This window comes from Pelodiscus sinensis, chromosome 3, assembly GCF_052426305.1.
Source record: "Pelodiscus sinensis isolate ZL-2025 chromosome 3, ASM5242630v1, whole genome shotgun sequence".
In the NCBI taxonomy this organism is placed as follows: domain Eukaryota; kingdom Metazoa; phylum Chordata; order Testudines; family Trionychidae; genus Pelodiscus; species Pelodiscus sinensis.
In genome coordinates, this window is record NC_143054.1 from 182,769,866 (window position 1) to 182,796,455 (window position 26,590).

Consider the following 26,590-nt stretch of genomic DNA (forward strand, 5'->3'; position numbering starts at 1 on the left):
CTATGTCCGGTAGCCTAATCTACATGCTTCTGTCGCCAGAGGCATGTAGTCTAGACGTACCCTAAGTCTCAGCTTGACAAAGCCCTGGCCGGGTTGATTTAGTTGGAATTGGTCCTGCCTAGAGCAGGGGGCTGGACTTGATGACCTTCTGAGGTCTCTTCCAGTTCTATGATTCTATGATCTTAATGACTTAATCAATTTGCTAAGATGACTGCATGGCAAATTCTGTACCTAATATGGTATATGGAAGACAGAAAAGAATAAGAAACTTTGTTTTATAACCCTAAGAACAAATGAATTCAACTGGCTATTTTATTTAATTCCTACAAATATAAATATTTGATATACCTGTGCTGCTGCCCAAATGCAGTCTATATGCTGAGTACTAAGTCGCCCTTCAGCTGCAAGAAAATTGAGAATCACTTGGCACTGTTTGATGATCTGCAAAGAAAGAACATATTTAGGACAGATTTAACAGAACAAAGAATTACTCCTCCATAAGTACAGCAAAAATCAGATTATTGTACACAAACCTCAATATGTAAATTTGGTCCAAAAATATGCTCAACCACATTGTTGCTGATAAGCCAGTCTGCAAGCTCTTTTGCAATGGACCTACATACGAAAAAGAGTATTGACATGTATATAAATTATTTTACTTGTCTATAACGCATATAAAATCATTTCCCTAGTAGTGTGTTCTTTTATTTTATTTTATTTGCATATTCACAACTATAAGAAAACTATTCTTTGAATCTTTATGAAATGCATCCAGCTGGGCATTAACAAGTATTTCCAAAAGTAGGAATTATATAAATTATTTTCTTGGTGAGCAATTTTTAAACTTTCTCTTCTCATCAAATCTTGCAGAAATAGCAATTCATACAGTTTTTAAAGTTTGCTGTATACATGAGGATGTACCTAGTTAATTATACATGCACAGTATTTAGTCACTTTCAAAATCATTTTTTAAGTTTCATCCATAAAGGAATGGTTATCTGCCAACTACCAATCCAAAAAATAAACTGTCTAGCAGAATGAAATATGGGCACTGAATTTAACTAAAAACTGTGTTTCTCCCCTTCTCTAGTCTCTAAACTAAAATATATATCCTTATTCCTCCCACTCAAGCAGATGGATCAATTTGTTTGCCAAGATTTTGGCATCACGAGCCATGTGGGACAATTTTTATGTTCTGAGCACAGACTCCAGTTAATGCATTCTGGGGTAAGATCCAGGTTAAAAGGTTGTCCGCAAGCAGTGCTTTTTTTGTGACGGTACTGCCCGGTACTCAGTACCGGCACCTCCAGACACAGTATGGGCACCTCCAGTCAGAGCTCAACAACTTGTCCCCTGGAGTACCGGCACTACTTTTTTTTTTTTTAAACAAAAAAAAGCGCACTGTCCGCAAGGATGGACTACAGGAATCTGTACGGTAGGTACTCATGACCACTATTACAGCCTCAGCATCTCCAATCCAGATGATCACCCAAAATAAGAAAACAAGAGTTACAGGCTCAAAAAGAAGGAAGCAGAGTTCCCACAGCATGAAGCTGAGCCTGCAAATAAAACTTAATTTCCTAGTGCTGGTTGTCAAATTCCTTAACTACTCTGAAAAACTCAGTCACTAATGATAAGCGCCTCCAACAGATCTTCAACACCAAATCCTATTTGTTATGAGTGCTCAAGGCCAGCTCTTCTCTTTCCTTAGTAATTCCAGGACCAAGGGAATAAAACATGCACAAGCCTTATACCCTTTGGAAAACACAATATGCAGTCGCCTAAGGCAGGGTTTCACAAACTTTTTGACATGGGGACCAGTAAATCTATTCATGAGCTTTTGGAAGACCAGTAACATTCATTTGCATATTTTTTAAGCAAAAGATGAACATTCAAATATGTTGTTTCTTGTCCTCCCTATGCCCCCAGTGCCAGCTTTAGCAAAGCTTTTGATACGGTCACCCACAATATTCTTGCCAGCAAGTTAAGGGAATATGGATTGGATAAATGGACTGTAAGATGGATAGAAAGCTGGCTAGACTAAGGTTTCCCAAACTTTTTACTTTAGTTGGAACCCATTTTTTTCAGTAGCGATTTTTGCAGCCCAAAATTATAAATGCATATAAAAAAAAGAATGAAAAATGAATTAATTTTCAGTGTTTCACCCGGCTGCATCCTCTGCCCAGCTTGGGCCAAGGCTTGGGGGACCCAGAGACACATGGGCACTCCAGGAGGCGGGAGCAGGAGCAGATTAGGGGTAGGGCATCTGGCGAGGAGGGAGGGGGCAAGGAGGGGCATGGTTGCCAGGTGTCCAGTTTTGTACCAATCCGGTATTTGAGCGTTCTGTCCAGGAAACAATTGAGAAAATACCGGACATAGAAGATGTCAAGTATTTTCTAATTAGGTAAGTTTTATTATTATTAGGTGTATCACTCTGTAGCTGCGAACTGCCTGGCTGGTAAATGTGCGTACGCTGTGTGTGTTTCTACCAGCCAGGCAGTTTGCAACTACTCAAGGAAGGGTATGGGGGAGGGGCGCGCGCACAAAATGGAATCCCCAGGGCCAGACTCACTCGTGTTCCCGGGTCTGATTGTGTCCGGGTCAGTCCCACTTCCCACCAGCCGATCTCCCCGAGCCAGCCCTGCTGCCCCCATCCAGTCCTGCTTCTGGCAGCCGGTTTCCCCCCACCCTCCCACCAATCTCCCCCGGCCAGCTCCACTCCCCACAACCCCCTCCCAGCCGGCCTATTCTCCCCCGCTTCTCCTCCCGATCTCCCCTGGCCAGCCCCACTGCCCCCGTCCAGCCCTGCTTCCAGCAGCTGGTTCTCCCGTCCTCCTCCTCCCCATCTCCCCCGGCCAGCCTTTACCCCCCCCCCCCCCCCGTCCTGCCCTGCTTCTGCCGGCCGCCCGCCCGCCCCCCGATCTCCGACCAACAGCCCTGCTGCCCCCAACCCTGCTTCCCAGCAGCCGGTTTTCTCTACACAAACACCTCCTCTCAGCCTGGCCTGCTCCCTCCCGGCAGCCACGCTGAGGCCCAGTATTTTTTTCCCGTAGCCCAGTACCAGGTAATATATGAGAAGTAAATTACTTAAATGATGTCAATCTGCTGACTATCCTCTCTGCTATTCCCTATCAGCTAGTACTCTTATCATAAAACAAAGCCCACGGGCAATGTGGGATCAAGTTGGCAGGATATCTGAAACTGCTCTGAGAGGGATGAGAAACTAAACAGTTTCAAATATCAAGATTGACTGGGACAGTTTCATGCAAACAAGATCAGTTCTGCTTCCTCCAGCTTTCCTTTGCAAAAAAAAAAAAAAAAAAACCCTTTGGAGTCTAGAGAGGATAGCGAGGCACAAATGACAGTTCCCATACACCAGAGGGAAAAAAACCATCTACTGCTCAAGCTTCCTTCTCACTAAATCCAAGGCAAAACCTCTTCAGGTGAGCATTATATAGTTACATATGTTCAGGCCAGAAGAAGTTATCTATGTTGAAAAAAAAAGGGGGGGAGGACCCAAGTAAGACAACAATATGATCATTTTCAAACAGCAGCAATGCTTTCAAAGCCTCTTGTCCACATCCTTAGCCACGAGCCTCCATTTGCTCATATAAATGACCACGGCTCCATTGTTCACACAACTCAGCATTTGCCCAACAGCAAATGTTATCAATGAAATAACTTCCATTAGCTAGAGGAGTTTACTCCTTGAGAAACAGGCTGCCGGACTTGATTGGAGCTTCAAGAGATCTGTCCTAGATCATGAAGTGTGCTGATATGTGTTAGTTGTTGTGAAGCTATCAAGTAATTAATTTTCCTCTCGCCCCAGCTTCTGTATCAAGAGATCATCTCCTCCGTTGCTAAGAGATTCCAGAGCTAGAGGAATACCTACTACCCAGTCTTCAATGCAGGGGCAAATCAGATATGTCACTAGTGCAGGGACAATAAATAAAATAACTTTGAATAAAATCTTAGGAACTGATAAAAGCCTAAGAATACAGAGTACTAATAAAGAGCAAGTCCAAGAAATCTTTGATGGAATTCAACATTAAGTACATTGAGATATGTCTTAAATAGTCACAAAAGAGGTCATCGGATACTACTAATGCTAAACTGCTGCTCAGTCTCAATCTAAACATTTATCCTGCATAAAAAAGGGTGGATAATTTTTTTTTTTTTCAAATAACAAAACTCAATTTCATTTAACTGGGATTTTTTAAAATTAAATACAGGCTTATTTTTAATATAGACCTATTTAAAATTAAAAGTGCTGACAATTTACGTTAAAGCATACGTTTGCTATAATCAATTACATTACATTAAATAAAAATGTTAAGCAGTGCATGTTTACTGCCCAATTAAGAAAGGCAAACACTGAACCACTGGCCATTCAGGTCCAGTACCTCGAACCACTATGCTACAGTGCTAAACAACAACAGTAGCCTCTTATGAAGAAAATATTGTTTTGCAGCTTCAGTTCAGTTTATTCAACTACAGATTGGACTTCCCTGGTCTGGCACCATCGGGACCTGATTGGTCCCAGATGAGGGATCTTCCTGCACCAGGGGAGGTCATTTCTGAACCCCTGCCACCGGTCCCTCTAGCCTGGCCCACTGGCCTTCTGGCCAGCTCCCCACCTCCTGCTGCCCTGACAACTCTGCTGTGCAGCCATCGCTTCTGGGGCTCCAAGAGCAGCCATGCAGGCCACACTGGGACTCCAGGACCCACTGTGCAGCCATGGGCTCCAGGTTCTGCAGGGGAAGCTGCGCTGGGGTGCCAAGACCTGCCAAACAGCCAGGCACCGCAGCTCCCTGCCCCACTGAACTACCGTGGCTCCCAGCCCTGCCAGACAATCACATGTCGGATCTCCGAACCCTATCGGGCAGCCATACTTGCCAAATGTGAAACAGTGATATGACTTTGGGGAGGAATTTGGAGTGTGGCCTAAGGTGACTATCTTTTAGAAAGATGGTATATGGTAGATCAGCCATTAGAGCAGCTATTTCACTGACGCTCCTAGTTGTTAGTAATTACAATAAGGAAGGTGACCTTCATGGAGAGGTTAGGTATTGAACAAGTGGCTAGGGGTTTCAAAGGTTCCCTGTGAGAGTTCAGAGGAACATCTTGAGATTCCATAACAGAGGAGGTTGTTTTATTGGGAGAACGATGTTATTTAGGCCTTTTAGAAAACATTTTGTATGCAAAGAATGTGTGGTCTTCCATTGAACTGTGTTTACTTGAAATTGAGGCAAAATGCACTTGTAAGGAACTATTGCAAAGTCTTTGCATCTTTAAATCTAATGTATAGTCCAATATCTTGGAATAGGGGTGCAAAACATTTTAAGCAGTGCATGCAGAGTGTGTAACTGAGCAGATATGAAAATGTTGCCATTTCTGTGAATATTCTGTCTGTGCTAGGTTTTCAGCTACTGAGTACTATGTACTTGACTTGTTCAGAGAGAAGTTGGTAAGTTATCATTAGCCCATCAGAAGCCATGCCTTGAAGTAAAGAGAGCGATGTCTGGGTGAAGAATCCACCCTACATCCTGAGAGAGGCGGTGAGGAATGTGAGGAAGATGGAGAGGCAGTGCTACTGCCATTTGGTCAAGGTATGGAAACCATGACTGTCTTATCCGCCTTGGTGGGATTAGTATGATTTAAGCCTTGTCACGTTTGATTTTCTGTAGAACATGGCTGAGTAGTGGGATGGGAGGGAATGCACAGATGAGGGAATAGTCCCACTTGATGAGGAGGGCATTTCCTATTGAATGAGTCCCTAGCCCCGCTCTGGAGCAATACTTGGGGCATTCTGTATTGTGAATAAGTCTATTACCAGATAGCCCCAGTGCTTGAAGATAATGTGGAGAACTTGTGGATGCAAATCCCATTTGTGCACGGGTGAAAAGTGTATCTGTCACTCTGTTGACTTAGGAGTAAGATGCTGAGATGGCGATTTGATGGTTTATGCACCACTGATGGTTTATGCCACAACCTGTTCATTTTCATACATCAAAGGTAGTAGCATGTTCCTTCTTGGTTATTTATATATAACAGGCTTGCCGGGTTGTCTGTGAATACCTTGATGGATTTGTTGCAGATGAGTGACAGGAAGTTCCCTGCATGTCCATCAGACCACTTGAAGTTCGAGTATATTGATGTGTAACAAGGTCTCCTGTAGTAACCAGTATCCCTGAAAGGTGTGATTATTGAGGTGTGCTCCCTATCCCTCAAAAGAAGTGTCCATGGTGAGCATAAGTGTGGGAGCCATTTGATGGAACAGCAACCTTGAACATAGGTTTTGCAGCTGCAACCACCATTGGAGGAAGCGTTTGATTCTGGTGGGTAAGTTGAGGGACTTGTATAATGGGTGTTTAAGAGGGATAAAACAGGTGTGGAGCCATCCTTGGAGGAAGCGCATGTGCAGCATTGTGTGTTTGACAATAAAAGTGATTGCAGACATATACCTGCGAAGTTGACGGTATTGCTTTGCTAATACCTGTGCGCTGTTGATAGTTGTGACAAGAGTGGTGAGAGCCACAACAGGATGGCATGGGAGTGTGGCTTGTGCTTGTATGCAGTCCAAATTGGCCCCAATTAATTTCTATTTTTGTATAGGCCAAGTGTGGTAAATAGGCTGACTATCATTCATATGAAGTAGAGTCTTTTGAAGGGATGAGGCATTCGTCAAGATAAGACAATATATAACTCCTGATTTGTGAAGGTGAGCGACTGCTACCACCAGTACTTTTGAGAAGACTATCAGGGCTGTGGTTAGGCTAACGGGTAGTACATGGTACTAGTAGTGGTGGTTGTGGAAGGTAATGTGTTAGAATCTCCTGTGCGCCAGGTGGATTGTAACATGAAAATGTGTGTCCTGTAGGTCAAGGGATGACATCCAATCTCCTTTCTGCAGTATCAGGAATATATATACCAACACCACCAACTGGAAGTGTTGTTTCTTTCTGAATTTGTTTAGTTGACATGAATCCAATATAAGCCTCCATCCACCGCAGTTTTAGAGATGAAAAAGTAGCAGAATAAAACTCTGTTCCCTTGTGCTGTGAAGGAACTTCTTCTATTGCCCCTAGTTTGAGAAGGTGCTCTATCTCCCATTGTAAAAGGATCTCATAGGAAGGGTCCCTGAAGTTGGATGGGGTTGGGTAGGCAGAGTAGAGAGAAAGGGGATAGAGTAACCTTGTAGAATTATTTCCAGCACCTACTTGTCTGTCATGATGGGTTTCCAGACAGAGTAATAGGGAAGAAGGCAAACTTCAAAAGAGCTGTGGTATATGTTGGCAATCTGGTTGGGAAGGAGGTGCTGAATACTTGACTAATGTTTCAAAATGATTGGTAGGAGATGGAGGACTGGATGCTAATTGCTGGTCTTGGTTTATGCACCTGCACGGCTGCTTTTGTCTGCAGCACCTGTCTCATGCACGTTGTTGTGAGAATAGGGAGCTGGGCGCAAGCATTGGATACAGTATCAGCCTTGTTTCTTTCTTGGTTGGGGAATATACGGCCCTAAGTTTTGAGGGTTGCCTGGGAATCCTTAAGAGTATGTAAGAATGCATCAGTGCTTCAGCAAAGAGCTTTTGTTCCTCAAATGGGAGCTCCTCAACTGTAGTTTGTATCTCCATAAGGAATCTGGAGATGTGGAACTATGATGCTCTGCATATTACTGTTTCCAAGGATCGGGCTGCAGTCTGTAAAATAAAGGAATGATTGTATAACTGTTTTTACTATGAAGGGTCCCCTCTGCTATAATGGCTCTATAATGGTCTTTTGTATCATCTTTTGTGTCATCTTCAGAAAAAGATTGTATGTGTACTTAGACAAGAGGGCTGAATAGTTGGCAATATGAAACTGTAAAGAGACTTCTGAGTGTGATTTTCTGCTGATTATATCGAGCATCTTCACATTCTTATCATATGGCGTTGTCTTTTATTGTGTCTGTTTGCCATGGAGATATATGGCATCCATTACTAAGGAGTTTGTGTCCATGTGTGAGAATAGGAACTCCACACCCTTGGTTGGGACATAGTATATGCAATCCAATCATTTGGAGGAGGGAGGAACAGTCACTGGAGTTTGCCAAATTACCCTGGCAGGGTCCATAATGGCCTCGTTGATGGTAGAGGCCATTTTGGTGGATGGACATCCCTGGAGAACATCCATTAATTTCTGCTGGATTTCTGGTAAGTCAGCCAATGAAATATCCAGCAAGTCTGCCAACCTCTTGAAGAGGTCTTAAAACCATCCCCTCAGGTTGGGAGTGCGAGCATGATTGAATCGTCTGGTGAAGATGACAAGTGTGTGAGAGGCACAGTATGTCCTTCAGGGGCGCCCTCTGTGTCCTCTTGGAACACTTCAGAGGAGGGCTGGATGGGTGGTGATGGTAGCTGTATGAGCGCTGCTTGGGGTACTGAAGGAGCAGCCTGGTGGACTCCATAAAGGGCCCATGGGTAAAGTGGACAAGTGGATGGCAGAGACATGAGTGGAAGTCAGGAGAATGGCTGCCATGACTGTCCTGGTAACTGTGGTTGCTGCAGTTGCAGTTGCAGTGCCTGCTTTGGAGAGGAGTGACAAGATGAAAAACGGATCACTTTGTGATCCTCATCTTCATTGCTGGAAAAGGTGGGGGGGAACAGAATTAGTTGGAGTCAGTATTCTGCTAGGTCCCTGGTGCATGGAGGTACTGTTGGTACCAAAGAGAGGAGTGTCTAGATCTGAGATGATGGCTAGGTCCACATGGGAAATAAATGGCTGTGGTATCATGAAGGTCAGTGCCAAATCTGCAGGAGGTTATCACCAGAAGTATCATGATCACAGACAGCTGTTTCTAGTAGGGCTGTAATAGAGTAGTTGATAAGTCAATTAATGGACAAGCAAAAGCTAATCAGTTAATGCTATCAACCACATGCACTGAAATGCAGAGTTGCAGTGGGAAACCTACCGCCGCTGCCAGCCCACCTGGTTCTAACAAATTTAAACTGCAAAGCCACAGCGGGGGTAGCTCCGACAAGCCGGGAGCTTTAACTTTCCTTACTAATTGTGTAGTTGATAATAATTCTATTGACTACACAATTAGTGAAATACCTGCTTCTCAACATCCCTAGTTTCTACTGATGTTGCATTACCGCTGTTGCAGTCAACTGTGTTGCTGTTGGTTGCAATGGTGCGGAGATGGACAATTTGCTCTTCTTGTGAGTCAGAAGGCATGGCTGTTTGGTCCCCAGACATGATAGCTGCCTGTTGGTCTGATTAAATGGTGCCATCAGTAAAAAGGTGGATTTTGCCCTGGAGATCTTTTCTTTGCAGGCAGTTCACTCTGTGGGGAGGACTGCCATTTTTGTTTGGCAGTCTCTTTAGCAGGTGTGTCCTGAGCCAGAGGGATAGGTGGACCCTGATCTGAGGCTGCTGATGGGAACTGTTGCAAGGTGGAGTGTGAGATTCCAGTTCCAAAGAGGTTCTTAGAGATTTCTCCATGAGAAGACATTTTAGATGAAGGTCCCGTGGTTTAAGTGACCTTGCAGATAATTTTTTTACAGTGGGGCCATTTTTTCTTTGTAGTGTACATGCCTCCCCCAGGCATCAGATGCACTGTGCATGTCCACCTGAGGAAGGAATAGATAGCCTGCAAGAGAGGCATCTTTTAAAACAAGGGAGAACTCAGCATGGTGAGGAGGGTTGGCTAGGACAGACGAAATGTTGGAGATATTAAAATGAGAAGTTTTTATGTTTGTTTATTTGTTTTAAAGGATAAAATGAATAGAATGAGGTTGGATAGAAATTAATCAGGGTAAAATAAAATTGAAAAGGGGAAATCTTATTTGCTTAAGCAACAATGAAAAGAGAGCTGCTGTGTTCCAACCTAAGCCTAAGGTGGTAAGAGAAGTACTGAGGGATGGCTGGCGGTGCGCACCAGTTCAATGCTCACAGCACTGTGAAACGGTACTGCATGTGCACCACCACCCAGGGTACTGCTGTTGTAAATCTCCAGCCATAAGCTCAAGGCACCAAAACACAGAATCACAGAACACTAGAACTGGAAGGGACCTCTGGAGGTCAAGTCCAGTTCCCTGCCATCACAGCAGGACCAAGTACCATCTAGATCATCCCTGATAGCAGCCTAACTAACCTGCTCTTAAATATCTCCAGTGATAGAGATTCCACAACCTCCCTAAGGCTCATGTGCAGTTAACCCACCATCCAGCACATCCATGAATGGTGACTGCACCCTGAGTCCAGTCTAAAGGATCTGAGTCCATTACAGCTCAGATCTGCAGGACTTATTCAGTTAGCCAGGACTCACACTTTTAGCTTCGGACGGCCCTTGTTCAATTACTTGTTCAATTACTGATGTTCATCTCACTGGCCGTGTCCCATTTGGCATGGTGACTTTGGCTAACAGAGGCCATGCACCAGACACAGCACACTCAGTGGCCCGGAAGCAGGCCAGAGCCTGGAGAAAGGTCGTTGGTGGTTTGAAGCTGGCTGCCTCCTGCAGGGACAAGGCAGAATCTCCGGTTCTTCTCCTGACATTGGGCCAGATCCCCAGCAGGGGTAAATGAGCCTCATTCCACTGGAGTAAGCTGCGAATTTGACCCCCTATATCCCTTTGGAAGTCCAGCTTCCTTGTGCAGTCCCAGGAGGGAGATGGAAAGAATTTGTTTAGGCTGCAACAGGATCAAACAGAGGGTGATTCATAACTCATGCACTCCCCGGCCTGGCAGAGGGATAAATGGCTGTCCATGGCAGCCTACTGGGAAGCTAATTCTAGCACAGCAGCGAGGGAAATAAAACTGGGGGTGGCTTCTGACAGTCAGCATTTTGCCTGCCTGATTTGTGGAAACTGTCTGGGGGTAATGGACGAAATGTTTGCTTTGACACCAGGCTCAAGATCCTAACACCAGCTCTCCTGCACCCTGCACAGTTTGCTTTCCGCTCTGTGTTGGGTCAGCGCCAGCCACCCCTTGCGCTTCCACAAACCAGTTACAAGCACAGGAACATGAGGGGTCTTGTTCCACCCAGACACACAACAACTGTCATGGTCTGGCTACTCAGCCTTGTCTACACTAACCCCGCTGTCCATCTACTTCTGCTACACAAATAGTGTAGCTGAATTCGATGCGCTTACCACAGCATCTTCCACACAGCAAGGTCGGTAGGGACCGGTCTCCTGTTGACACCAGCTACTCTTCTCGTCTCGGTGTAGTACCGATGTTGACAAGAGAGCACCTGAAGATCGTTTTATCATATCTAAGCAGATGCAATAAATCGTGGATAGATCGCTACAATGCAGATCCCCAGCATAGTGGAGATAACCCCTTATTTAGTCAGTCTTCCCTGTGATTTCTCTCGCAATCCCCTCCAGATCTCCTCAATGCACAAGTGTGGGAGGAAGTGTAGGAGGAAGTGTAGGAGGAGTCTACCTGGAGCTCTCCTTGCAGCAGCTGCAGGATGCAGTTGGTGACATGCTGAACGGGTGAGGAGGATGCTTAGGCTAGGAAAATACAGAGGAGCACCCACAAAGACACTCCATGAAGAACTACTTCTAATTTAACATCATGAAGGACAAAGGTGACCAGAAACAATCAATTTAAGAATAAATAATACACTATAACCTCCGTACTCCAGGTGTCAGTAATTCGGAAACACCAAATTAGTGGTATGGATCCTGGCAGGTGGAGGCAGAAGCAGCTCTGCGCACTGCCATTCTCCCTCGCCGTCCTCCTGCTGAGGGAATGGCAGTGCAGCAATGTGTTCTGCCAGAGCTTTTTCCGCTGCTCCCATAACCGCTGGGGTGTGGAGTTGCAGGTAAGTACCTTACACCCATCCCCCTCACATACTCCCCGGCCCAGCAAAATCTTTAACTTGACAAACCCTGTTTCGCAGAGTTGCCAGATTAAAGTAGTTCAAGTGTTTAATAAATCAGTAGCTAGTTTTAAATGAAAAACATGGTTTGATAAGCTTTTCTTAAGTATTCATCATATTTAAGGTAGCTTCATTTAATAAAATTTAAAATGATTTTCTGTTCATTTTTAACAAATTTCCATCCAAATAAAGCTTGAAATAAATCACAAATAAAAAAAAAATCTCATCAGTAAGAAATATATCATTCACCATTTTCTGTCATAAACATGTAAATATTAAGAATCTAAATAAATGTATGTTAAGCTACCTAACTGCTTAAGTCAGGAGTGGGCAATAATTTTTGATGGGGGCCATTTCAAGATTTTGGTAAGAGGCCAAGGACCACTCTTTTCTATGGATGTTGGATGCAGAAGGATCTTGCCTGCCCTTAGCGTGAATAAATGTGTATCCACATAGTTAGAGCCTTGCATAAACAAAAATTTGTATCCGTATCTGCAAAAATGATCCAAACTAGAGAAATCACTGAACAATGGGAGGTCGATATTGTCTAGCACAGGGGTGGGCAAGGTAAGTCTTGGGGGCCACATCCAGCCTGCCAAGCCACTTGATTCAGCCTGCAGATCACCCTGATGGGACCCTCAGGCACACAACAGCTGCTGTTTTAAGTGGAGGGCTGCTCCATGTGGCTCTCTGCTCTGGAGGGAAAAGGGAGGCTTTGCGTGATCTTCCCAACCCCAGCTGAACCCTCAGCTCCTGTTGGCCGAAAACAGTGCAAGCCTCTCCTCCCTCCCGGAGCTGACTGCCACATGGAGGGAGCAGCCTGCAGTTTTAAGGCTGTGCCTAGACTACAAAGTTCTATTGGGAAAAGATATGCAAATTGCGAACCGCAATTTGAGTATCTTTTTCCACTTTTCTTCTGAACGAGGGTTTTCCGACAATTGGCCCGTCTACACTGGGCCAAATGTGAGACCCAAAAAAGCCTCTTTCGGAGCATCCCTTCTTCGCAGAACGAGGTTTACAGGGATGCCAAAAAAAATGTCAGCTTTTCTGAATTTTTTTCAGAAAAGCAGACACATTCTTTGGATGTTGCAGAGCTTTTCCTAGATACCTCCAGTATCCTGGAAAAACTCTGCAGTCTAGACGTACCCTAAGCCATCTGGGACTGTAGCAGACAGGGAGCTCAGCCTGCCTCGGTGGTGCTGCAGGACTGCTGGCTGGGAGTAAGGTACCTCTGGCACCCCTTCCCTTCAGACCTCACACCATCTCCTGCACCCCAGTCCCTTACCCCATGCATCCTTCTGCATCCAACCTCCATCCTAGACCCCACACCTCATGCACAGAAATGTGCAGCCCTTGACTACTTTCCAAAATCTTGGAATGGCACCCCACAAAAAATTATTCCCCACCCCTGGTCTAGCAGAATTACCAACACTTCCACTGCTAACTGGGCTCTTAGAATACAGGAGTAAATTAGAACTAAATAACTGCACAGAACACAGAGCCACGACTGGTAAACAAACTTTATGGGACTGCAGGAAAGCTGCCATATCCATGATAAGTGGACATGCCAGACCAAAGATATTGCCAGACCAGAGAGGTTCAATCTGTGTACTTATTTTGCAAGTGCAAGTAATAAGTTTGCCATTGACACATTCTGCCTTCTATCATGGTGTACAAAGTCCACATGATAAACGTCAGCTCACTGCGTCTTATTAGCTACACGAATTTTCTAGGAGTTCAAATTATACAAATTTTATTCTCATTCACTCCAACATGATTATCTGACATTGAACTGGAAGACATCGCTGTACACTACAGTAGCACAGTCTTCTCAACCTTAACGCTACCAAATCTGTTTTTAATCACAAGAGTTAGGAATGGCTAAATTAATGGAAGCCTTTTGAGTTCACTGTGAGACAGGGAGCACTAATTCAATGAAATTGTGACAGACCTAAGGAAAACTTCAACTTCATTCTGTACACAGCTAAATGAGCACCAATCCTTTATCCCTGAAAAGACAGTCAAAGATCTCAATGTCCATAATAAATACAATCTTGATCTTATGAATAAATAAGATCTCTAGTGGTTGGAAAGTTGATCTTTATTCTATTTTATATACAGAAACACACAAAAAGTGACTTGTAAAGGTCAAATCAGACTCTCAACAGAAAATCCTTTGGAGATTTTCTTCATACAGAAGAAAGTGGACTACTGCCAATGCCAATCACTTTATAAGAACTCATGATGTTATAGCCATTCCAAATAGAAAAAGCCTGAACTAGAAATGGCTGGCTCCTAAAAGGAAACAAAGGTATTTGTTGTGAATCCACCATATCAAGACACAGAAGCAGAAATCTCAAGGACTGACAGCTCCAAATGAAAATCTGTAAAGTACAGGAAAAGAACAAGGGACTCGATCCAAAACATTAATCTTTCAGGTAAACATGTTGAAATTACAAAGCTTCTGAATAGTTTTAGGCCTCCTTTTTTATCTAAAATGAGTAAACAAAAGGAAGATTTTTCCACATACAAGACACTGCCATTCATTTTATTATTTCTAGCTGAATAACAGTAGTGCTGCTTCTTTCAACAATTTCTTATTAGAAGAACCTCTAAGAGACAGGAAAATGAGAGGAGAGTAAAATTTAACACTGAACTGTAAGGGTCAGCCATTTTCTGAATTTCCAGGAGTAGTGCACTCTGATAGACTGTCTGGAAGAAGTAAAGTGGGATAAGGGATCCCAACAGGGATATAAAAGATGAACAGTATTTAAAAATGGCTTGAAACCATTTTAATTAAGACAAATCAAGACATGCTGAGGCCCTAAACTATGTCAAGTTTAATAGGCCCCATAGCATTATCAAAAATGTGTATTGTTCTAACAAAATGGACAATGAAAATAGAAATAATCAAGTTTTATATTTGCATATATATCTGTACATAGGTGAGGATGCAACTAAAAACTAGTAATTTTTATGTAGTTAGAGGCCCCTCATAATCTGAGGATCTAAAATTTAGCTTGAGTATCTTATTTAGCTTGTGTGCATGCTAATCCAGCACTGCTTTGGACCCACAATTATAGGTGGCACATCAAAACACATAAAAACGACTATTTCTAACAGAATGTAGTAGTCAATGGGATCACTCATAAGTTTATGGAGGATAGATAGGTCCATCAATGCCTATTAGCCAACCCTATGTTCCCCATGTCCCTGATGTTCCAACTATCAAAAGATGGGATTAGATCACTCAAAGCTGCCCTGCTCTGTTCATTCCTTCTAAAGACAACAGAATAATACTCAAAACTGGGCCCCTAACAGCTGCTACAAATAACCTGATACTTGAAATTGTTTTTATATTGCTCTTATTTCCTTCAAGTACTTTGTCCTGATTCTTGTAGACCAAGAATAGATTAAATATAGCAGAAGAATTAACTGCTATAAAAGTTTAATAATCTTTTCCTCTATTCTTTTTATTTGACACAAAACCAATAGCCAGTTATTTTGTTTTGCTTACTAATAAATAGATTCTTGCTAATTTTTTAAAATCAGAGTTTGATTTTTTAATATTATTGTGTCATTCAGGAAGTGTTCCAGCAGATGACACCGGCATGTCATGATATTAGGTGAGTCTTGGGCTTGAAAGGACTAATCAGAGAGGAAAAGGAAACAGATAGAACTGATACCAACCAAATGAGATCTCATCTGCTCTATGCCTGCCAGGAACAAGAACAGGGAACAGAGTTGCAGATATACAAGACCTGTACAGCAGACTATCATGATTAAGCTATGTCTCAAAATCTTTGAATTATGCACAAACTCAAAACACAGTCATGTTCTTATTACACTCATTCTTCCTGTGCATATCATTGGGCTTCTTGAAATACAAATATCATTCCTGAGGAACAGAAAAGTGAACACCCACTGGACCACTGCGTGTGCACAATTTTAGAAATTTCAATCAATGTAACTCTTTGGAAGAATGCAGTCAATCAAATGGATTCATGCCCAAATTACATTGATACATTATGCAGATATGCAACTGCCATACTTTAAAAGCACGATTCTTACACTTCATTTTCTCCAACATACTACAATAAAAATTGTTTTGAAATCAACAGAGGGAAATTGGCTCAGCAGGAGAAAGGACTCATGCCCATTTCATCTATTAATTCCAGGTCCAAAGACACGAAAAGAAAAATTAGCCAAAAGTGATTACTTAGTTTCCTATGGACATTTGTCTGATTCAAAAAATTAACACATTTTAATATAAGGTTGGCAGTCATCTGCTGAACAAAGGCCCAGAACTAGAACAACAAAGTTTCTTCAGATGAAGAACACAGAGCAAGACAACTATTTTTTATTGTTTTTCTTTTTTCTTTTCTTTTTTTAATTGACTACAGTGGTTTATACCACATTTCAATCAGGAACAGAGTAAAATAGATTAAAATCCAAAATTTAACATGATTATAATGTTGTAGGGAAAATGCTTGATTTGGAAGGTTGCAGGGTGAATAGTTACCAATCTATTGGTAGGAAAGATTTTCAAGCATTAAAGCTGCTATTTATATGTGGAACCTACAATATAATATGTTCAGCCTTAGCAACACCAATCATGTATCACTTGGAACAGAAACAACAACACAAAATATCAATTAACAATATATCTGTATAAGTTAAGGTTACTATAACAATGGATTTTACTGTTAGGAAAAGATCCTGAACTTACTTCACTCTTAAAATACACAAACATCAAAAAAAAAGGAAGACAGTATATATATTTTAAACTAGTGTGGCTTAGGTAAATTCCATAAAATATTTAAATTTTAATTGTAAAATTCACTATTAGATGTGGGTTTATTCACACAATCCATATACCTATAAAGTAACATTTAAAGCATCAATATCTCTTAGTAACATTTAATGGTAATCTACTGATTTTAAATATGCAAAATATTTTTAGAAGAATCCAATTTTTAATTTTAACTCCATGTGTCCAAAGATGCGATTGTGCCCAAATACAAATCAGTAACATTTCAAAATGATACAATGATCACATTATATTTGTCTAGAAAGAATATATATTTAACCAATAAAAAGTAATTCCAAGCATGAATTTTGCTTTTCTCAGGTGTTAGTTGAAAATAAAAACTAATTTCAAACAATGTTGTGTTTTAATGTACTTGAAATATTCAAAGAACTTCCAAGAAAACAAACAGCTGTGGCAGCATTGTATAATAGTAGACTAAGTGTAGGAGTAGTTACCAGAAACTCTGGAATTATAATCCTGGTTATTGGGCAAGTCATTATTTCTGTATCTCAATAATCAGATCTGTAAAATGTAGATAATACTTACCCCTAATCTTCTAGGAATGCTATGATGATTAATTAGTTCATCTTTGTACAGCATTTTGAAAACATAAATGTCTGGAATGCTCTACAGTGTTAATAATATTATTGTTTTAATATTTTTCTTTTTCTATACAGCCTCGCGCATGTTACCTTGAAATTTGTCTTTTAAAACAGCCAGGAGAAAACACACGAAATAATACAAAAATATTTTGAAGATTTCTATCTAAAAGGTGGTTTGAATGAAGCCTCTAATGAGGCTATTTCTAATAAGTATCTCAGAATTGTCTTACTGCCCATACTCTAAAACCTAAAACAATTTTACAGAAGCCTTACAGATGTCTTGCGTGCTTCAACATAAGTATTCAAAATAATGGTCCTACTTACGTTTCTGTGTCTGAAACTAACGATTCATTATTACACACGTCATTGAAAGTGTGAAGTTGATTCTACAGTTAGAAAAAGGAAGAAGAAATAAAAATTTAGTTTTAACAGTATCTTGTGTGGTAACTTTTCTTATGTATAAAAATGTTAGTGACAGGAAATAAAGAAGCTAATGTTTTGGATAATTATTTAATCACAAAATATAGTAAACACAGGTGTGTTTCCTCATCATAATTTTCATAAAATATTCTAATACTAAATGTTCTTTTTCATAACTTGCTATTCTAGAATTAGGAATGTTTCTGATTAAATCTACAGAATAAAATAATAATCACTATTCTCAGTAATTAACAAGGATAGGGTAAATTTATTTATTTAACTTAAAAAAATGGCTTTTTGAAGACTTATTTTCACTGAACAGATCTTTTGATATATGTAAACTTCACCCATTCCAGAACTCAAAGCCAGGCTTCTACCAGTAAATTTCACAGATCAGTTTTTATTGAAAATGAAATTAAAATTACACTGATGGGACATTTTAGTGGAAATTACCAGGTTATCATACCCTGCCTACTATAGCTTCTCAGAGGTGATTTATTCAGTAGTCAAGAACGAACTGAGCGAGGGAAATGAAACTGAAAAAATGTAATGAAAGCTTGAGGGGACTTTGAATTTATGGATCCATGGCATCACAAGGGGGAAAGAAAAGCTAACTTTAGATAAGAAATATATCTTATGTCCACCACTTCAATTTTACATAAGCAACATTTTCAACAAGAAAACTTTGTACAATCAGAGGTGAAATTTTATTCACATTACCTAAGACTTTGTAAATAGACCATTACAGTTAAAAATGTAAATGGATTATTTTTTTAAATTAAGTTATAACAGTGACAATTAAGCAGAGATCTTGCCTATTTACTACATGAGCTTGAATCCTTATACTCAAAGATCCAATCACCCTCCAAAATGTTACCCCTCATATCTCTGTCCACTACTGGATCCCCTCGATATTGTTAGTTAAAATGAATTCAGTTGAGACAGATGTGAATGGCTGATGAGGTTATGTGATTTATCAAAAAACAGTTCATGATGGTATGGGAAGAGTAAGAGCATTTCAGGAAGTTGACACAGAGTAAGGGAGGAGAGAGAGACAGGGCAGAGTTAAGGTTGGTATTTAAACTTTAGCTCAAAATTTCACAACATTATCAAAATTCTAAATCCTAGCTATCTACTTATTACAGGTTTTTGATAGGCTAAATGAAGTTACTATCCTAACTGTATATTAAATATTATGAATGTGTGAATTTCCATAGTGTTTACAAATAATTCATTCATATTAGGGATATGAAGTTTAACCAGTAAACCTCACCCTTAACAGGTGAGGCTTATGTGTTAAGGTCCTGCCACAGGCGGGGGGCTGCTCCAGAGAGAGGCTGCTCCCCCACAACCCCTGCCTGCAGGGTGCCCTAACCCACCGCAGGCAGGGGTTGCTCTGGCTGGGCTGGAGCAGCTCCTGCCTGCGGAGGAAGGGGAGTGTTTCTAGCCCAGTGGTGGTCTCATCCCCCTTTCATCAGTTAACAACTGGTTAAACAATATATTTATAGCCAATTAAATGCAATTTTACATCTCTAATTCATATAGGCCTTTTCACTGGAAGTATGATCTCAGAAAAGAGGAAATTACTATGTTTCTCCAGCATCTAATTTGACATAGTAAAGTAATATACTGTGGAGAGTGCAATCTATCTGCAAAACTCTTTTTAGTCTTCTAGTTACCAAGCTCTACAGATAATAATTCCATATAGCACACAATGATGCATATGCAGATATGTCCATCACCAGCTTTCCAGACCTGTTAACATATATTCAGCTCTCAACTCAGCAATTTATAAGTCAATTAGCAATTAAACTTGTAATAACATTTTTAAATAAAATGTGATAATTATTAACAATGGCTCAAACAGAAATTTGGAGTTACTGACCAATAGGCTTCTTCCTGGCCAAAACATGTTGAGGAGAGATTAAGCTTCTTTCAAGTAAACCAGAAAATGGAGAAGACTTCACTGCTTAACTCTCTTAACTATGTGTCCATGGTCAAGGATTTCTACCTCCCAGACAAGAAAGATATACATGTCTATCTTCCTAGAGGAGTACTGCAGGAAGCAGCTAGGTATGTCATGAAACTAGCTACATTTGACATAATGTTGTTTAATCTTGAAGATCTTATAATACGGAATTGAATTTTGGAATTTTAGTGTATATCTCTATATAGACAACAATTACACATCCTTGTAACCAGGACTCATGGGGCTCGGGTTGCAGGGCTATGAAAAAAGATGTGTAGACATTCAGGCTAAATCCTGAGCTAGCTCTGGCACTCAGTAAGTGGGAAGGAAGGTCCAAGACCCAAACTACAATTTTACAGAGATACAGAATGTGCCAGCTGAGACAGACTAGCCATGGGTGTTAACTGCTGTGTATATACGCTCAAAGACTAAACTTCCATACTATCTTTGGATAATAATCTTTGACAGAAAATGAGTTTCTGAAACCTCATCAAGTTTTCTTCACTAGTTGTCTTGAACTTCACTAAAACTGGATTCTGAAAGAGTAGAAAGTAAATGGGCTCTTCGCTAAATTCTCTCTGCAAAATGAAAAAACTGAGGAGAAACCATCTTCTCAGTTATATATCTTCTCAAATGACTAGGTGAAAATGGAGAGTATGAGAAGTTGGGAACTCCAAGGAAACACATTTTATGATCTAACAAACAGTGTTGAACTAGATCCGTGGTCACCAACCCATCAATCGCGATCGACTGGTCGATTGGGAAGCCCCGACCAGTCGATCGCGAAGCATTCGGGACCCCTCCCTCCTTTCCCACCACTCTGAAGAAGCCCACTACCTACCTCCAGCTGCGCGCCATTTCCGGGTGTTTGAGGAAGTGTGCAGGCTGTTCCTCCTCCTCCCCCGAATAGCCAGCGCCATACCACAAAACAGGTCTGTGGTGCGCTGGGGACTCTCTGCGCAGGAGGGGAGGTAGGAGTCCCCAGAAGAGGCATGCCAGGGCTTCCCTTCTCCGCGCCGGGGGGAAGTGGAAAGGGGGGGTTAGAAGTGCCGTGAAGTGGCACGTGCCCGGGCTTCCCTCCTTTATGGGGGCAAGGGGAGGAGGAGGAATCCCCAGAGGAGGCGCACGCTGGGGCTTCCCTCCTCCGCGTGGGCAGGGGCTTTGAAGTCCTGAGAAAAGGCGCGCAATCGCACTTCCTTCCTCTGGAGTGGGGAAGGGGAGGGGTTTCCCGGAGGAGGCGCGTGCTGGGGACTCCCTGTCCCCTTCAGCAGAACCCACCGGCACCCTGTCCCCTGCCCCAGAACCCACTAGAACCCTTCCCCAGTACCATGTCCTCTGCTCCCACCACCACAGTTGGGGCCACATTAGTGAGATGGGGGATTGAAGGAGTTATTTTTTTTGCATCTCACTTGTGTAGTCCCAACTGACTTTTCTGTGGGTCAGTGAGCCCTGACTCAAAACAAGTTCCCTGCCCTTCTCGTAAATAAAGACAATGCTGAAACTTTTTGTGTTTGACAAAATATTTTATTTAAAAATGAAGCCTGGCCAACGAACTCCTAATTGGGGCCAAGCCCCCATCTGCCCTCAGCATTATAACACTCCTGTATCTCTCCCCCTTTCCACTCCGGACCGTAGATCTGAGCCTATCATTCACTGAAACCCCCTGTCCTGAGCCTCTCAGATCCCCAAACTCCTGCATCCTCAGTCTTCTGCCACAACACTCCTGCACCATCCACAATCTGCCCATCTTACTCCCAACCTCCTTATCCTGAGCCCCTCACATACTCCAACCCAAACTCCTGCACCCTCACATACACAAGCATGTGGCTTGCTCAGCACCCCAACCCTAACACTTCCCATCCTGGAGCCCTCTCCCTGAGCCAGCATCCCCTTCTCCACCTCCTCCTGCATCCAAATTCCCTCCCAGACCTTGCACCTCTCCACCCTTTCCCACACCCAAATCTCTCATTCCCACCTCAGAGCCCACACATCCTGTCTCAACCCAGTGAGGGTATGGCTAGACTGCAGGAGTTATTCCAGGATTCCAGAGGTATCCCGGAAAAACTCTTCTGTGCCAAGGGATGCGTTTGTTCCTCCATTTTTTTGTTTGTTTGTTTTGTTTTTTTAGCAGAAAAGCAAACATGCTCTTTCGGTAACTCCTGTATTCCTCGTTCCGTGAAGAATAAGGGGGCTTCCGAAAGAAGGGGTTTTTCTGACATTTGGCCCAGTCTAGACAGAATAATAAAAAAAGTGGCAGTGTAGCTGAACCCTCAGAGCATATAAGGGCTGGGGATAGCAAGTGATGGAGAGGAGAACAAAGGGCAGGGCTTCAAGGAGGGGGTGGGGTTTTGGGGGAAGGATGGGATGGTAGATCTTGGCTTGTTCTGACATTTAAAAAGTGATCTTGGGTGTAAAAAGGTTGGAGACCACTGAACTAGATACATTGACAGAACTCAGACGATGCAAAGCTAGAGACTAGTAACCAAGGTTCCTTTGCAAATTAGATGGTTATGTAAACAAAGAAGAACTGACATGTTTACATTCATTTCCCCTCAATCTTTAGAGTCCTTTGTTTGCAAAGAGGACAGTCAAAACTTCTGTAACTTTGCAGTTTAGATCTTGATTCCAGGACAGATGCAGAGGATCACAGTAATTTCTCTTTGAACCAGACAATTCATAAAAACTATTCCAGACAAATTTTTCAAAATAAAGAACCTAGAGTTATTATAATGGCAAAAAGCAGAGTTGTGTTTTAGAATGATCCTGACAAGATGAAAATAATTGAACTTTAAAAAACAGGAGACAGGCGATTTTCTACCAAGTGAGTGCCAATGTCTGAACTGACTGGAATAAACAACTAACAAATGCAGTTTTGGAGTAGGTGAAATTATTTATCCACCAGGTTTCAAGAGGTTTAATACGTTATCAAAATATAAAACATAAAATATAAAAAAAATCATTTTAAAAAAATGAAGGTCCAAACATTTGCCTTACACTAAATTACTGTGTAATTTTGCTTTTGTAAAAACAGGGAGCGCATCTATATATTGCATTTTTCAGTAACGATATCTCTTGCAATTCCCAGTTATAAATCCTTGAAACTTCATACAATATTAACACTCATTACACACACGCACAAAATATATATAGCTCAGGCATTCTTATTTTAAAATCAATTTTTCATAAGGACACAAAAAGACACGTGCATAATCAAAAGCAAAGAAAGAGAATAATGGCATACAAAGATGTAAGAAAACAGCTTACACACCACATCTCAGGGTATAGCTAGACTGCAGAGTTTTTCCGGGATACCTGAGGTATCCCGGAAAAAATCTGCTGTGTCCAGGGAATGCGTCCGCTTTTTCGGAACAGTTTCCAAAAAAGCGGGTGCGTTCTTTCGGCATTCCGTATTCCTCATTTTAAGAGGAATAAGGGATCTTCCGAAAGAGGAGGTTTTCCCCACTTTTGGCCCCGTGTAGACAGGCCAAATGTCAGAAAAGCCCCTTCTGAAAAAACAAGCAGAAAAAGGTGCGCAAGTTGCAGTTCACAATTTGCGTATCTTTTTCCGGAAAACAAACGCAGTGTAGACATAACCTCAAGCAGCTACGGAGACTTTTCTTACTGTAGCTCATGACCTATGGAGGATGAGTGGGGTTGTGTTACTGGTTAAGAAAACCTGATTGCACTGTTTTAAGTTTAAATAATACTTTTATTCTTCCATCCAACTGAAATTTATCATTTCTGTATGAAATCAACTATATTCTCAAACTAATGGTAATACCTTAATTAGGGATATAAAGGGAAACCAGTTAATGGGTAAGCATTGCTTTACTGCAGTGTTTCTCCAAGTGGTCCACAAACCACTTTGAGAAACCAGTTAACTGGCCATGCCGATTTGTTTACTTACCAGTGCTGTGGCCACCGAGTCTCATAGTTCGTACTGGTTCCATTTCGCTGTTTGCAGCCATGGGAACCGCAGGAAGTGGCGTGGGCTGGGCCACTCCTTCCCACGGCTCCCTTTGGCTGCAAACAGCAAAACAGAACCAATAGGAACCACGAGACTCCGTGGCTGCAGCACCAGTAAGTAAACACACCAGAGCGGCCAGTTAACAGGTTTCTCAAAGGGGTTTTGCAGACCACTCTAAGAAACACTGCTTTACTGACATGCTTACTGGGGTAAACAGTTAACCAAGGACCCACCCAGCCAGAGCAGCCCCCAAACTGCATCATGGTGCTCAGTTAACCAGATGGTTTAACTGGTTAACATTTAAATGTGATTTTACATCCCTAATGTTAAAATATCTCCTGCCGGATGTTAACAAAGTATACAGTTATGACAGTATGCAGTACACTAAAACTCCAATAGTCCGGCATCCAATAGTCCGGCACTCCTGATAGTCCAGCATCAAAATGGCAAGAGCCTAATGAGTGAGCTTCGGTAAAAAATGAGTCATGAGGTAACAGCAGCAGCAGCTGAACTGAGCAAAAAGGGTAAAAAAGGCTTTAAAAAGCTAAAACATTACAGTATACTGTATACAGTATGTACAATAAAAAGGGTTAAGAACACTTTATATACAGTATATAATGTATACTATATATATAAACCAGCTTATAGTATCTCCTGATAGTCCGGCATATCTGATAATCCGGCACCACCTAGGTCCCATAGGTTCCGAATTATCAGAAGTCTACTGTATATAAGATTATAAGATTAATACAAAAGCCTGAGTCATTCTATTATAGAAGATGAATTAAATATTATTGATTAATCACAGTTAACATGATTAGTTAAAAAATTATTCATGATTTCAAAAATAATCATGATTAATCGCCATTTTAATTATAGTCAAACAGAATTCTAATTAAATTCATTAAATATTTGTCGATGTTTTTCTACATTTTCAAATACATTGATTTCAATTACAACAAATATAAAGTGTACAGTGCTCACTTTATATTTTGATTTCAAATATTTGCACTGTAAAAATAATAAAGCAGTATTTTTAATCATACATTCATACAGGTATCGTAATGTAATCTCTATTGTGAAAGTGCAATTGACAAGTGTAGATTTTTTTCTAAAACCAAGCAATGTAAAACTTAGATCCTACAAATCCACTCAGTCCTACTTCTTGTTCAAGTTTGTTTAAGTTTGTTTACATTTGCACAAGATAATGCTGCCTGCTTCTTATTTATAATGTCACTTGAAAGTGAGATCAGGCATTCAAATGGCACTTTTGTAGGCAGCACTGGAAAGCAATTTACATGCCAGATATACTAAACATTCCTATGTCCCTTCATGCTTTGGCCACAAGGCCAGATGACATGCTTCCATGCTGATGATGCTCATTAATAAAATGTGTTAATTAAATGTCTGGCAGAACTCCTTGTGGGAGAATTGTTTGTTTCCTGCTCTAACAGCATTCTGTCATAATTTCATACTACAGCAGTGTCAGATGATGCCCCAGCACGTTTTACTCATTTTAAGAGTACTTTCACAGCAGATTTGACAAAACACAAGGAAGGTACCAATGTGACATTTCTAAAGATAGTTATAGTGCTTGACCCAAGGTTTAAGAATCTGAAGTGCCTTCCATAACCTGAGAGGAACAAAGTGTGGACTAGGGATGTTAAATATCGGTTAACTGAACATTCGATTAACTTCATGAACTCTTATTGGTTACTCAACTATTATATAGACCCCAGCAGTGGAGCCAGCAGTCAGCATGCTCTGACCCCACTCCCGAGGAGCCTCCTGCCACTCCACACTGCTGCCTCTGCCTCACGGACCGGCTGCCTGTCCCCCCCGCGCTGCTGCCTCAGATACAGAGGCAATGGCGCAGGGTGGCAGCAGCCCTTGTCCTGGGGAGAGAAGGAAGCTGAGCTCCCAGACCCAACGTGAACCGGAAATGAGCCAGGTGCCTGCCCACCTGGCTCCTAATAAACTTTAAATGCAGACCCACAACAAGGCTAGGTCCCGGACCTAGCGCGAGTCAGAACTGAGCTGGGATGCTGGCCAGCCTGCTAAAAAATTTACTGGCAGGGGCGGTGGGAAATGCATGTAGTCTATAGCTTTAGGCGATAAGCTTTTTCTTATCAGTTAATCAACTACACTATTACATCCCTAGTGTGGACCATGTTTCATGATGTCTTACAAGAGCAACAATCTGATGTAGAAACTACAGAACCCGAACAACCAAATAAGAAAAATCAACCTTCTGCTGGTGGCATCTAACTCACATGATAAAAATGAACACGTGTCCGTCTGCTTCATTACTGAGCAGAACCAATCACCAGCCTAGCCGCATATCCTCTGGAATGGTGATTGAAGCAGGAAGGCATATAATTATTTTGTGACGTGGCCTACAACAGTGCCATGGAAAGGCCTATTCTCACTTTCAGATGACACTGCAAACAAGAAGCAGGCAGCATTATTTCCTGCAAATGTAAACAAATTTGTTTGCATGAATAACTGGCTATACAAGTAGTAGGACAAAAGGGACTTTCTAGTCTCGAAAGTCTTATTTTATATTTCAATGTAGTTATTTTTGATACGCAATTCTACATTTGTACATTCATCTTTCATGATGAACAGATTGCACTACAGTACTGATATTAGGTGAATTAAAACACTTTTTTTTACAGTGCAAATATTTATCAAAAATAAAATATAAAGTGAGCACTGGACATTTTGTATCCTGTATTGTAATTGAAGTCAATAGCTGAAAAAATAGAAAACATCAAAAATAATTAAACAGTATTCTATTACAGTTTAACAGTGCAATTAATTTTAATAATTTGACCGCTCTAAATTAATTCTGAAATTTTTTCATTGAAAAGAAACACCCTGAAAATTCACTCCATGCTAACTAAACATCCAGAAATATAAAATCAGACACTGAATATATTAAAATG

General features: G+C 41.4%; 1 protein-coding gene across 5 annotated transcripts in view; it reads right to left on the reverse strand.

Moving 5' to 3' along the window:
* The window catches only part of USP34 (ubiquitin specific peptidase 34), a 247,534-nt gene that overhangs the window by 166,453 nt on the left and 54,491 nt on the right, over nucleotides 1-26,590 (reverse strand). For all 5 annotated transcript variants that reach the window (XR_012903003.2, XM_075925544.2, XM_075925543.2 and 2 more), the window contains exons 8-10: nucleotides 17,611-17,672; nucleotides 534-615; nucleotides 349-441 (exon numbers count right to left, since the gene is read on the reverse strand). Coding sequence is in view for 4 of the 5 variants with exons in the window: in XM_075925544.2 (XP_075781659.2) it covers nucleotides 349-441; nucleotides 534-615; nucleotides 17,611-17,672 (237 nt within the window). In the remaining variant the exon portion in view is untranslated. The remainder of the gene's footprint in view (nucleotides 1-348; nucleotides 442-533; nucleotides 616-17,610; nucleotides 17,673-26,590) is intronic.